General features: G+C 42.1%; 1 protein-coding gene across 7 annotated transcripts in view; it reads left to right on the top strand.

Annotated features, from left to right (window-relative positions):
• Positions 1 to 13,399, top strand: part of LOC111969732 (transcriptional enhancer factor TEF-5) — a 40,317-nt gene that overhangs the window by 6,169 nt on the left and 20,749 nt on the right. For all 7 annotated transcript variants that reach the window (XM_023995968.2, XM_023995966.2, XM_070445522.1 and 4 more), the window contains exon 3: positions 11,295 to 11,544. In XM_023995968.2, the coding sequence (XP_023851736.1) occupies positions 11,421 to 11,544 (124 nt within the window). In that variant the 5' untranslated portion in view covers positions 11,295 to 11,420. The remainder of the gene's footprint in view (positions 1 to 11,294; positions 11,545 to 13,399) is intronic.

Raw genomic sequence — 13,399 nt, 5'->3', positions numbered from 1 at the left:
GCTGGCCTCACCACAGAATGAACAACTCAGGCGAGGAGGAGAGGACGACTGCTCTGCAACGCTCCCTGGAAAATGTCTGATTAAACTGCTGAATCAGGCTGTAAAATAAGCAGCCTGGCGCGCTCTCTCCGCTTTGTGTCAGTCTTTCCTCTGTTGGTCGGCTGGATTGAAGCTGTACTCCATGGAGCTGTGAGATGCTGCGGTAGACCCTAGTCTGCAGGGTCTGTGTTGTAGGAGGACATGGATTAGTCAATCACCCGCCATTCAGGCCCTGGGTTGATGTTTTATACTAGACGGAAGACTTTTTTTTGCTGTCTCATGGCAGATTGGGAAAGTTTCTAACATTTGTTTCTCTTTCTGTCAGACTTGGAAATATTTCAGTTGATTTCAGCCTTTCCAATTCAAACATGCCTTTTTGTGGGTATCCAAAGAGAATCAAGCTGCTTAGAGCGTGACTGCCTTACTGACTGTGAATGTAAGCCCCTCTCTCTTTTTCCTTCTGCCTCTCCCTCTATTTCGCCCTACTCTTTCCCTCTCGTTCTACCTCTGTCCTAGACTTTCCGTCTCTCTCTCTCCTTCTCTAGCTGTCTCCCCTTCCCTTTCTCTCCCTCTGCCTCTTGCCGTGTGAGCTGTCGGCCGTCCAGCCCTCCGCTCACTCTCAGCTCTGATTGTTTCCTGAGCGCCGTGCCAGAGAGGAAGTAGGAGGAAGTTATTGGAGGAGCTGGAGAGAATTTATTAGGGCCAAACACAGACGGGAGGGGGAGGGGGAGCTCCTCTAGTGCTCTGAGATGGGGCTCTCATACACTTGGGAGTCTAGGAGGGGAGGGAGGACTGGCAGTGTCTTGGCCCTCTCTCCCTCTTTCCTCTCAGAGGCAAAACTCGACTAGGCTACTCAATAGGCAGTTCACCTTCCTTTTCAACTATTGAAATGAAACGTTTTAACATGGATTTAAACCTGATTGCGTACTGTAACCCAGTGGTAAAACAAGCTGCTTTTGCGTAGCGAGAGAAAGATCAAGAGTGTGTGTGGGTGTGTGCACGTGTGTGTGTGTGTGTGTGTGTGTGTGTGTGTGTGTGTGTGTGTGTGTGTGTGTGTGTGTGTGTGTGTGTGTCAGTTGGTCAGGGGTAAGGAACTGTCTCCAGCCCTGTAAGAGAACCGATCTCTTTGCCTGAGTGTATTTAAAAAAACAAAAATCTGTAATCTGACCTTAGAGAGCAGCTGCTCCTTCAATCGCCAAGTCCTGTTGTTCTCCTTGTCAAGTGCGTGTTTGTGAGGCTCTGAGTGTGTGGGTGTCTCAGAGAGAGAGAGAATGTGTGCATCTGTGTATAATTGTGTTTTATAGTAGGCCCTTCAGCCATGATAAAGGGATTTTCTTTGGGGTTGTGTGCAGAAAGAGAAAAATATTCAAATATGGTGTGCTTGTGTGTGTTTAGTATGAGTGATAGATGGGTGTGTGCAGGGCTTAGGCTAAGGGTTGGGGTCTGCCCTCGGGGGGGGGGTACCTCTCTTGGAGGCCCTTACCAGCAAGTGTCCCAGCTGCAACAGCAGTCCTAACAAAGCCTGCATTCTGACAGACAGGAACAATCTGACAAAGACATGATATTATAAACAGATGGGAGGAAGACTTTGCAGTCCACTAACCTGTACCCATTTTATTATTGTTACAGTCCACCAACATGTACCAGTTCTGTTAACTTTTACAGTCCACCGACATGTACCCATTCTGTTATTGTTACAGTCCACCAACATGTACCAGTTCTGTTATTGTTACAGTCCACCAACTACCAGTTCTGTTACTTTTACAGTCCACCGACATGTACCAGTTCTGTTATGTTACAGTCCACCAACATGTACCAGTTCTGTTACTTTTACAGTCCACCGACATGTACCCATTCTGTTATTGTTACAGCTCACCAACATGTACCAGTTCTGTTACTTTTACAGTCCACCGACATGACCAGTTCTGTTACTTTTACAGTCCACCGACATGTACCAGTTCTGTTACTTTTACAGTCCACCGACATGTACCCGTTTTGTTATTGTTACAGTCCACCAACATGTACCAGTTCTGTTACTTTTACAGTCCACCGACATGTACCCATTCTGTTATTGTTACAGTCCACCGACATGTACCAGGTTGTTACTTTTACAGCCACCGACATGTACCCGTTTTGTTACTTTTACAGTCCACCGACATGTACCCGTTTTGTTACTTTTACAGTCCACCGACATGTACCAGTTCTGTTTACTTTTACAGTCCACCGACATGTACCAGTTCTGTTACTTTTACAGTCCACCGACATGTACCCGTTTTGTTACTTTTACAGTCCACCAACATGTACCAGTTCTGTTACTTTTACAGTCCACCGACATGTACCAGTTCTGTTACTTTTACAGTCCACCGACATGTACCCATTCTGTTATTGTACCCAGTCCACCAACATGTACCAGTTTTGTACTTTTACAGTCCACTAACCTGTACCAGTTCTGTTACTTTTACAGTCACTAACCTGTACCCGTTTTGTTATTGTTACAGTCCACCAACATGTACCAGTTCTGTTACTTTTACAGTCCACCGACATGTACCAGTTCTGTTACTTTTACAGTCCACTACCTGTACCCGTTTTGTTATTGTTACAGTCCACCAACATGTACCAGTTCTGTTACTTTTACAGTCCACCGACATGTACCCATTCTGTTATTGTTACAGTCCACCAACATGTACCAGTTCTGTTATTTTACAGTCCACCAACATGTACCAGTTCTGTTACTTTACAGTCCACCGACATGTACCCATTCTGTTATTGTTACAGTCCACCAACATGTACCAGTTCTGTTACTCTTTACAGTCCACCGACATGTACCAGTTCTGTTACTTTTACAGTCCACCGACATGTACCAGTTCTGTTACTTTTACAGTCCACCGACATGTAACCGTTTTGTTATTGTTACAGTCCACCAACATTACCAGTTCTGTTATTTTTACAGTCCACCGACATGTACCCATTCTGTTACTGTTACAGTCCACCGACATGTACCAGTTCTGTTACTTTTACAGTCCACCGACATGTACCCGTTTTGTTACTTTACAGTCCACGACATGTTACCCGTTTGTTACTTTTACAGTCCACGACAGTACCAGTTCTGTTACTTTTACAGTCCACCGACAGTACCAGTTTCTGTTACTTTTACAGTCCACCGACATGTACCCGTTTTGTTACTTTTACAGTCCACCAACATGTACCAGTTCTGTTACTTTTACAGTCCACCGACATGTACCAGTTCTGTTACTTTTACAGTCCACCGACATGTACCCATTCTGTTATTGTACCCAGTCCACCACATGTACCAGTTTGTTACTTTTACAGTCCACTAACCTGTACCAGTTCTGTTACTTTTACAGTCCACTAACCTGTACCTTTTGTTATTGTTACAGTCCACCAACATGTACCAGTCTGTTACTTTACAGTCCACCGACATGTACCAGTTCTGTTACTTTACAGTCCACTAACCTGTACCCGTTTTGTTATTGTTACAGTCCACCAACATGTACCAGTTCTGTTACTTTTACAGTCCACCGACATGTACAGTTCTGTTACTTTTACAGTCCACTAACCTGTACCCGTTTTGTTATTGTTACAGTCCACAACATACCAGTTCTGTTACTTTTACAGTCCACCGACATGTACCAGTTCTGTTACTTTTACAGTCCACCGACATGTACCCATTCTGTTATTGTTACAGCCACCAACCTGTACCCGTTTGTTATTGTACAGTCCACCAACATGTACCAGTTCTGTTACTTTTACAGTCCACCAACATGTACCAGTTCTGTTACTTTTACAGTCCACCGACATGTACCCGTTTTGTTATTGTTACAGCCACCAACATGTACCAGTTCTGTTACTTTTACAGTCCACCCGACATGTACCAGTTCTGTTATTGTTTACAGTCCACCAACATGTACCAGTTCTGTTACTTTACAGTCCACCAACATGTACCAGTTTTGTTACTTTACAGTCCACCGACATGTACCCGTTTGTTATTGTTACAGTCCACCAAACATGTACCAGTTCTGTTACTTTTACAGTCCACCAACATGTACCAGTTCTGTTACTTTTACAGTCCACCGACATGTACCCGTTTTGTTATTGTTATAGTCCACCAACATGTACCAGTTCTGTTACTTTTACAGTCCACCGACATGTACCAGTTCTGTTACTTTGTTTGTTCTAAATCTCTGAGGCTAGGAACTTAACTTATTGTGTACGGGCATGACGGTGAGCAAATGCATGAGGTTGAGCGAAATGCATATCCCTTCGGTGTGATCCCATTCAATTTCAATGGGACATCTGCTCAGAGTGGGAGTTAGGCTACTTAGCTCTCCAATGCCGTTTGCTTCGTAGTGTCACAGTTGAGTGTTTGTCGAGGGCATTTTACACGTTGACTTGAAACGACTTCATGTAAAGATTACCTCATTTGATTGACAGCATTGGTTGGCTGTCCAGTCAAGGATTACTTTGGAGGATGATGTCTGTCTGAACCCTGGTTTCCTCATCAGTTACACCATTGTCCAATAGGCCAGACTTCTCCCTCTCAGGGGATGTTTAGTCTCTGTAAAACTATTATTTATTTCTGAAATCCATCCTGTTTGTATCGAAGTGCAACGTATGAATGAAACGTTACTTTCCCACCACTTTTGGAATGGAAAACGGATGTCCCCCATGTCATAGTGTAGGGTCTGTCATTTTTCACCTCGTCATTCCCCTACTCCACCAATTAAAAGACAAATGGATCATCTTTTGAATGCATCAGGGTGATGTCCTCTTTTTATAAACATTGGTTGAGTGTATAAATCACTGGTTATCCCTATACAATCCTCCATCCACAGCCAAAATACACACAACCTCTACTTGTTTTCCTGTCTGTGGCTGTCTCTGTGAGGGTTTTCACATGTTGACTGTGGACAGTTAAACACATAATATAACACACATGCTCTCAGGAGTCACATGGAATTCCTTCCTGTGTTTATACTGACAATTCCCCATAGAAGAAGAGTGGGCCAGGACATATAGTGACTCAAACATATTCAGCATTACATGGGATGTATTATTATAAGCAACGCTGGGAAAAGTATAGACCAGCAAACCTGCACAGGGGCCGGTGAAAAGATATGTCAAAGTCCTGAAAATGTAGGATCTTAATTTGATCACTCTTTAGTTTTTGAATTTTCTTACACAGCAAACTTGTAGTGTATTTGAGTTTTAAAAAGGCTTTTAAAGTTTGTAATTTCCTCTTTAAAATTTCAGACAAAATGTGTCAACCCCTACAAAAATGTCCAGTAATTATAATAACATAATAATTCACATTTCCTGTTGCTCCAGGATTATTTTCCTGCTGTAGTAAACTGGCTCAAATTAAGATCCTACATCTGTAGCTTTATGAGGCATGGGAAAACAGATGGAGAGGATTTCTAGGCTGTGAATGGTGGAGTTTGAATGAATGTGTGAGGTGCATAGCTTTCCACTGGTATTTACATTCCTGCTAGGGCTGCACAATGAACCGAATTCACATCAAAATCACAATATTGACATGTGCAATTTCCATATCGCAAGAGATATCCATATAACAATATTTTGAACCTCCCCTCAGCCTTGTGTAATGTCCGTTTTAAAAAAAAATAGGAGAAAGGGAGATAGTAATAGTTTACTCTCATCTCTCTCCCTTTCTCCTATTGCGGCTGCTTGCCACACACACACAAAGCCTCACCTCCTGTCACTCAAGCAGCGCAGTTCCTCCTCCCTGCTGTTAGATTCACTATAAGTTTGCATGCTGTTCTGTTAGGTTAAATGCAGTCAACAGATCGTTCCAAACAAGAAAAATGCTGCTTTCCACTTTGCTTCTTAATATGAAACATTCTATTTCTATACCCAAGTGTTTTGATCTATATCACAAGCCAAATCACAATATTTGGTAGATAAATTGCAATTAGATTTTTGCCAATATCATGCAGAACAAATTCCTGCTGCCCATTGGAATCTGTAGCATGTTGGTCTCAGTCAGGTCTGTCGCTGGACCTACTCCCAGAGAGTGTGGGAGGGGAAGTCTGGTTGTCACTAGTTACCACAGCCACAAAGTCAAAATGGCATATTGTAAAAATTCACGGAAACTACAATTTTCTTTTTGGACTTAATTTAAGGTTAGGCATAAAGTTAGCAGTGTGATTAAGGGTAGGGTTAGTTTTCAAATCTGATTTTAAGAAGATAAATTGTAGAAATAGGCTCAGTTTAGCCATTATTATGACTTTGTGGCTGTGTTAACTAGTGACGACCGGGAAGTGTGTGTGTCTCGCCTGACTTTGTATTCAATCTCAGTTTACCGTGTCATTCAATCAAGAGGCCTTATACCATCTGGCAACAGGTGAAATACGCCATTCATCGAAAGTCTATTTGTGTATATGTTTCTGCCTGCTTGTGTGTGTTTATATTTGTGTCCGTATCAGTGAGTGTGCTTCTGTGTGTTTGTGTGTGTGTGCATGATGCTAAATCTGTGCTCTCTGTTGTCAGCCTCCCATCACAGATGTGCTGTGTTTTACCCATAAGGAATCAAAGGGCCTTTCTTCTTTGTGAGTAACAGCTGATTTGATTTATAGTCTATCTTCTGAGGGTTTTGAATATTTTACATTTGCAGAGCAAATGTTTAGGCGAACCAAACGAGTGTGCTTACATACAACCTTAAACGAGAAAATAGTACCGTTTGTCCATCTTAGTACTGTTTGTCCACCTTAGCCAGTAGTCACTTGTTAACCCACTGTTCCTAGGCCGTCATTGAAAATAAGAATTTGTTCTTAACTGACTTGCCTAGTTACATAAAGGTAAAATAAGTAAGATAATTTACAAATTGTTGAGTGTTTTTGCCAAGGAGATCCTAGTTGTGCAATTTTATGTCTAACTAAGATGTTTAGTGCAGTATTTCTCAAGTGAAAAATGTTCATGAAAACGAGTCGTCTATCGTTGAATCACAACAAACACTTCATTGAAGAATCGAACTGTTGACCAATCACCGACGAAGGGACGTAGACTTCGGCTTCCAAACTTCGGGTTGCCTCGAGAAAAAATGTTGTGTGCACGAACAGCCGCCCGGCCCCCCAAAAAAAAGAACTTGCCTTAGGCCAAAACAAACAAAAATGTCACAAAATGTCGTCATATGCACAAACTATTCCAAACTTTTTCGGATCGGAAGCATGCGGATGTCTTAATGGGGAAATAAATGTGAGGAAAAAAATATACACACACATTTCCTAGATGCAAAATGCTTCTTTTTTAGTTGAGTCAGCGACATTTAAGATTTTACTGTGTAATTCACAACACATCGACTTAATTTTCTAGGATCTTAATTTGAGCCAGTTTGCTGCAGCAGGAAAATAATCCTGCAACAACAGGAAATGCAAATATTTATGTGGATTATAATTAAGGGACATTTTTTGTAGGGATTGATGTCAAGTCTGACATTTTAAAGTGTAAATTACAAACTTTAGAAGCCTTTTTCAACCTTGAGTACACTACAAGTTTGCATTTCCTGTTGCAGGAAAATTCTCAGCAACAAAAGAGTGATCAAATTAAGATCCTACATCTGTATGTACCTAAACCCCTTATGGTTTGGTGTTTTAATAATGTTAACACTGTCTAATAACTGTAACATTTAATAGGTTAATTGCTTTGGTCCTAGGAGTTCCCAATTATCGTAGTAGGCTAATTGAAATAGCCATAATGTAGCATCTGACATTTTTACTTTGTAAAACCATTGTTGATAGTTAAATACACAATTGCACAGTTGTATGCAAGTGTCTCATTTCCGTTTGCTGTGTCATGGGCAATTTAGACTTTTCTGCACTGTTTTACTGCATTATATTGAATTACCCAGTAATATAGTGAAACAGTCAATATAATCATAGCGTTGACAATGCTCTCTCTTTGGTGGTTAGCGTCAGGCAGCGTCATGGAGAGGCTGTGAGTGTGGTTGTGTGTCTCTCTCTCTCTGTCCATGCTGATGTTGCATTCCAGCAGAAACAATCCTACTGTTCTCCAGACCCCGAAGTGGACGCCTAAAATTGGACAGTCCGCCCCCTCCAATCCTTTCCCTCCCCTCCCTCCCCCCTACATGTATCCCTTGGTCTCCAGTCCTTATTTGGGCAGAGACGTTCTGAGCGCTGGGCGTAGGGTTGGAGTGGGGGGGGGGGGGGGGGGGGGGGGGGGGTGTGCAACGCGGGGGGGGGGGGGGGGGGGGGGGGGGGGGGGGGGGGGGGGGGGGGGGGGGGTGCGGTTTGACACAAAAGAGGCAGGAGGAGGAACAGTGAGCGCTCACAGCCCTTTCTTAATAAGGACATGTCTGGAATGTAAGCCTCTCCATGAGAGCTTCTCTTTCACACACAGCACAGCAGCACCCTACTGAACAGACTCATATACTATTATAACCCATTACTCAGGGATCCTGATCGGTACTGTCAAATCCCCATGACAAAACTTAAGAAACTCAGAATCACTCTCACTATTCAACAACCTACTCCTATGATCCTAGCTTGAATGGGTTGGAGACAGCTGTGTCTTCGCTACTAGGATACAGCTAGGATTAACACTGGGACTGCCTCCAAAAAATGTACACACCATTTGGACATACTTGACCCAACATTGCTGCTCTTAAGAGACCCAACACGTAATGGATTCTACTAGATACTTGCATGTGCATTATGCAATATGCACCTACACCTTTCGACTGCAGTGGACGTTGACTGCGGGAAGTTTCTGTAGCAGTTTCTGGTCATTGGATCTGCTCATCTTGAGTTGTGTTGGGGTAGATGCATAGCTGCAGCCTGATCTCTGTGGACTTTTAGCTTGAATACGAATGCTGCTCAAATGCTGCCGTGATCTCCACATTCAGTCGGGGGTTTAACACCAACCTTGGTCCTGGGGGGCCCAAAGCTCTCAGGTTTACCTCACAATCTCACACTGTCCCTCAACCAGACTTATTAGACTACTGAACATTTGAACTGACTACCTGCACTGTGTGCATCTTTGCACACACACACACTTTGTTCTTCTATCTCCCTAGGGACCTAAAATACATTTTCATTCAAAGTCCTATTTTCCCAAACCTTACCCCTTAACCTAACCCTTTACCCTTATTGTTGTTGCATTGTCGAGAAGGAACCTGCAAGGAAGCATTTCGTTGGACGGTGTATACCATGTGTATCCCGTACATATGACTAATGAAACTTCAAACTAGGCATTCCACTTAGTTATGGATGTTAGCTAGCAACTAACTCTGCTGTTTGTGACTGGCCTACTGCGTTACATTCAGGCCTAGTCAGACTGGATTGGAGGGTTTTCCCTTCAGGAGGTAGAACTGGTTTTCCGGGCAGTTCTTCATCCCATCATGCTCAGGGAATGTATAAAAATGCCAAGTTGCCCATTATTTTGGCTACCGTGGCTAGTAAAAAAAAAAAGAGATCTCAGAGACTTTGAAAGAGGGGTTTCAAAGGAGCGTAGGGGGTTTCAAGTGTGTGTGTGTCTCAGGCACCAGATCTCAACCCAATTGAACACTTATGGGAGATTCTGAAGCGGCGCCTGAGGCAGCGTTTTCCACCAGCATCAACAAAACACAAAATAATGGAATTTCTCATGGAAGAATGGTGTTGCATCCCTCCAATAGAGTTCCAGACACTTGTAGAATCTATGCCACGGCGCATTGAAGCTGTTCTGGCAGCTCGTGGTGGCCCAATGCCCTATTGAGACAGTTTATGTAGGAGTTTCCTTTATTTTGGCAGTTACTACAGTACATATTCTTATTGAGTATAGAGTTATAAATGGAGAAACAATGCCCGTTGTCTGCATCTTTGGTCTTTTAGTGAAGACAAATGTCAACTTTGTACAATGGGGTAGTTGTGATTTTTAGAAAACAATACTTTAGCTTTTCTTTTCACATCTGTCTTAATCCTCCAATTCATATTTCTGAAGTTGCATTGTGGAAATTGTCAAAACAGCGACTTTAAAATGTGCAACGATGCCCTCGTGAATTTGTTTTACAGAGGAACCTCAAAATGTTCTTGTAACGTGAGGAGTTGAGTTTACCCATAGGACCATCCCAATTGGCCTTCCCCATATTTGTCCAATGTGTGTATTTTTGTCAACAACTGCAGAATTTCAGATATATAAACACACGCATCCTGGAATAATGGATACTTCGGGGACGCTCGTTTCAGAAACAATACAATGCCGAAGAGGCAGCTTGGAAAATACTTAAGATCTCGGCCTGCTCTTAGTCATGAGCCAACCACATTGGGACACAGTCCCCTAACCACAATAATTATTTGAGGCCACTGCTGATTAGTGTGCTCTTTATACTAGGTTTTTATAGAATATCTTGAATTCATTTGGCAGTTTTAGAGACAAAGGCTAGGAAATGGTAATAATTAGTGGCTGTATTGTTTATTTGTACAGATTTTATGATTTCAATGAAAACAGACAGCTGAGACCAGGTTTAAAGCTTATTTCCTGCAATTCTACACTACTTTATAAGGCAGAATTTGAAATGCACTTGCCAGCTAAAGGTGACGGTGAAGTTGTTGACAACGATTACAACATACCCTTTTCGTACTTTTTCGTAATGAAAATACCCCCCAAAAAGTATGAATCTGAATGCCTCACTACTGTAATTCACTCTGGATAAGAGTGTCAAACCTGCAAGCGCGCGCGCACTATGTCTATTTCTATGGGCACAAGCACTGTTCTTGACACAAACTGTTCATACCCCTCTTGTTGGCGGAGAGAACATTTTCCAGGTTTAACGCTTATTTCCTGCAATTCTACACTTTTTGTCATGGGGATCAGAGAAAATATTGCTGTTTTAAAGCTACTTTTCTTGCAATTCTATACATTTTGCCATGTCTAATGTGTATTCATGTGATATTTTAATGACTCAAACATTACAACAAAATCTATGGGCTAAATAAAACTATACAAAAAAACATTAGCTGACATGGGCTAGTTGATCTGGACATTTCTGACAAGTTATAAGTAGCTCTCTAAGGTATGCAATGACTGATATGATGAGGAAAACTGATGATGCACTACCCAATTTTGAAATTGCACCTTGTGCATTCTAAATTACAACTTTCAAGAGTAGGTTGAAAGCTGGACTGAGTTCCTCTTTTTTGGGGTGGGGGGGGACAGTTTGGCAACTACTGTGCTAAATGACTAAATTGATAAATGTTAATGAAGGTCTCTCTCTCGCCCAGATCCTCTGACTGTGGGGCTCGGGGTCGGGCCCAGGGTGAGCCGCCACCATTGCGTCCAACGAGTGGAGTGCCAACGGTAGCCCGGGGGATGGGCTGGACGAGGGGAACGATGAGCTGGACAAGGCCATGGACGGGGACGCCGAGGGGGTGTGGAGCCCAGACATAGAGCAAAGCTTCCAGGAGGCCCTGGCCATCTACCCCCCCTGTGGACGGAGGAAAATCATCCTCTCAGACGAAGGCAAGATGTACGGTGAGTAAAACACATACACACAAACAGACAGTAAAAAAAATGTATGATAACATTTTTCATCATCAATGTAGATGCCAAAATAAGGTTCTGTGGTTTCATTGGCTCCATCAGCCACATTGTTAATGTTTTACCTCTCAAGAGACTTTCTTTGTCGTCAACCAAACCAGATTCAGTAGTTTATTTGTCTAGTTATACCTAACATAATTAGTTCTGTATCTAAAAGCTTAAATTAAGTCATTTATGCACTTCTGTACTATTTGGTGCACGCACACACACACACCAAACTTAGTCCACGTGTTAATTTGCCCTGCATCCCTTTCTGGCTCATTCATTGAAAACGCCTGTGGCTCAATGAGTTTGGATCCCATTCCCTTCTGGAGTGAGGGAGGGAAAACACCGCAGCAGTTTGTAGTCTACAGAAAGAAACATGTTTCTTTGATGTTCATTATTACTGTTAATGGATTTTTTTCTCATCACTCTGATCACCACAGAGACTTACATTTCCCTCACTAACTTTAAACATTCGCTATCTGAGCAGCTAACCGATCGCTGCGGCTGTACATAGTCCATCTGTAAATAGCCCACCCCAATCTACCTACCTCATCCACATATTGTTTTAATTTACTTGGCTGCTCTTTTGCACACCAGTATCACTACTTACACACCATCATCTGCTCATATATCACTCCAGTGATTGTAATTACTTTGCTACTTACCTCCTCATGCCATTTGCACACACTGTATACAGACTTAATTATTTTTCTATTGTGTTATTGACTGTACGCTTGTTTATTCCATGTGTAACTCTGTGTTGTTGTTTCTGTCGCACTGCTTTGCTTTATCTTGGCCAGGTCGCAGTTGTAAATGAGAACTTGTTCTCAACTAGCCTACCTGGTTAAATAAAGGTGAAATAAAAATACAAATAAAACCACAGAAGGCTGTCATGTTAAGGCTCTAGTTGTTCTTGCACAATCCTTTAGGCAAAGAAAGCAATGTTTCCCGCCCCGCCCCTCCCATACGATTGTGTCACAGGCTAAGATGTAGCCCATTTCTTTCTGAGAGTGCTCTACAGAACAAGTCTGAGCTCGTCTTCCACTGACCCAGGGGCTGGTTCTTCCAGTCTCACTAGAACACAGCAGTGGAGCTGAGCTACCCAGAAGACACAAGAGGCAGCTCCCCTCAGCCTGGTTTTCACCTGGCTTTCCTTAGAGCTCAAAACTGGTTCTTTCATCACCTGTCTGTGACGTCTCCGGCTATGCCACCCATCATGTATTGCTCTTCTCTTCCTCATCTCCAGTACAGTACATCTGCAGCCTACTGTGAATTAGGAAAGTGACAAAACCCAGTGGTGTAAACATACTTGAAAGTACTATTAAGTCGTTTTTGGGGGTATTATTTATATATTTTTGCAACTTTTTATTTTACTTCTACATTCCTAAAGAAAAGAATGTACTTTTTACTCCCTACATTTTCCCTGACACCCAAAAGTACTCGTTACATTTTTGACAGGAAAATTGCCTGGTTTTCTTAATATAAGGAATTTGAAATTATTTATACTTTTACTTTTGATACTTAAGTACATTTTAGCAATTACATTAACTTAAAGTAGTAGAAAAAGTATAAGTATACTAAGTATAAGTATACTAGGTATACTTAAGTATATATTTTTTTACTTTTACTCAAGTAGTATTTTACTGGGTGACTTTCACTTTTACTTGAGTCATTTTCTGTTAAGGTATCTTTACTTTTACTCAAGTATGACAATTTAGTACTTTTTTCACCAATGGCAAAACCTGCTCTCTACTTATGCAGCAAAACCAAGTGCCATTCATTAGACTCATGTCAGTCTAACAGT

The sequence above is a fragment of the Salvelinus sp. IW2-2015 genome, linkage group LG11 (assembly GCF_002910315.2).
Source record: "Salvelinus sp. IW2-2015 linkage group LG11, ASM291031v2, whole genome shotgun sequence".
NCBI lineage: Eukaryota > Metazoa > Chordata > Actinopteri > Salmoniformes > Salmonidae > Salvelinus > Salvelinus sp. IW2-2015.
Note: the sequence above shows the minus strand (reverse complement) of the source record. Positions and strands in the feature narration are given on the sequence as shown.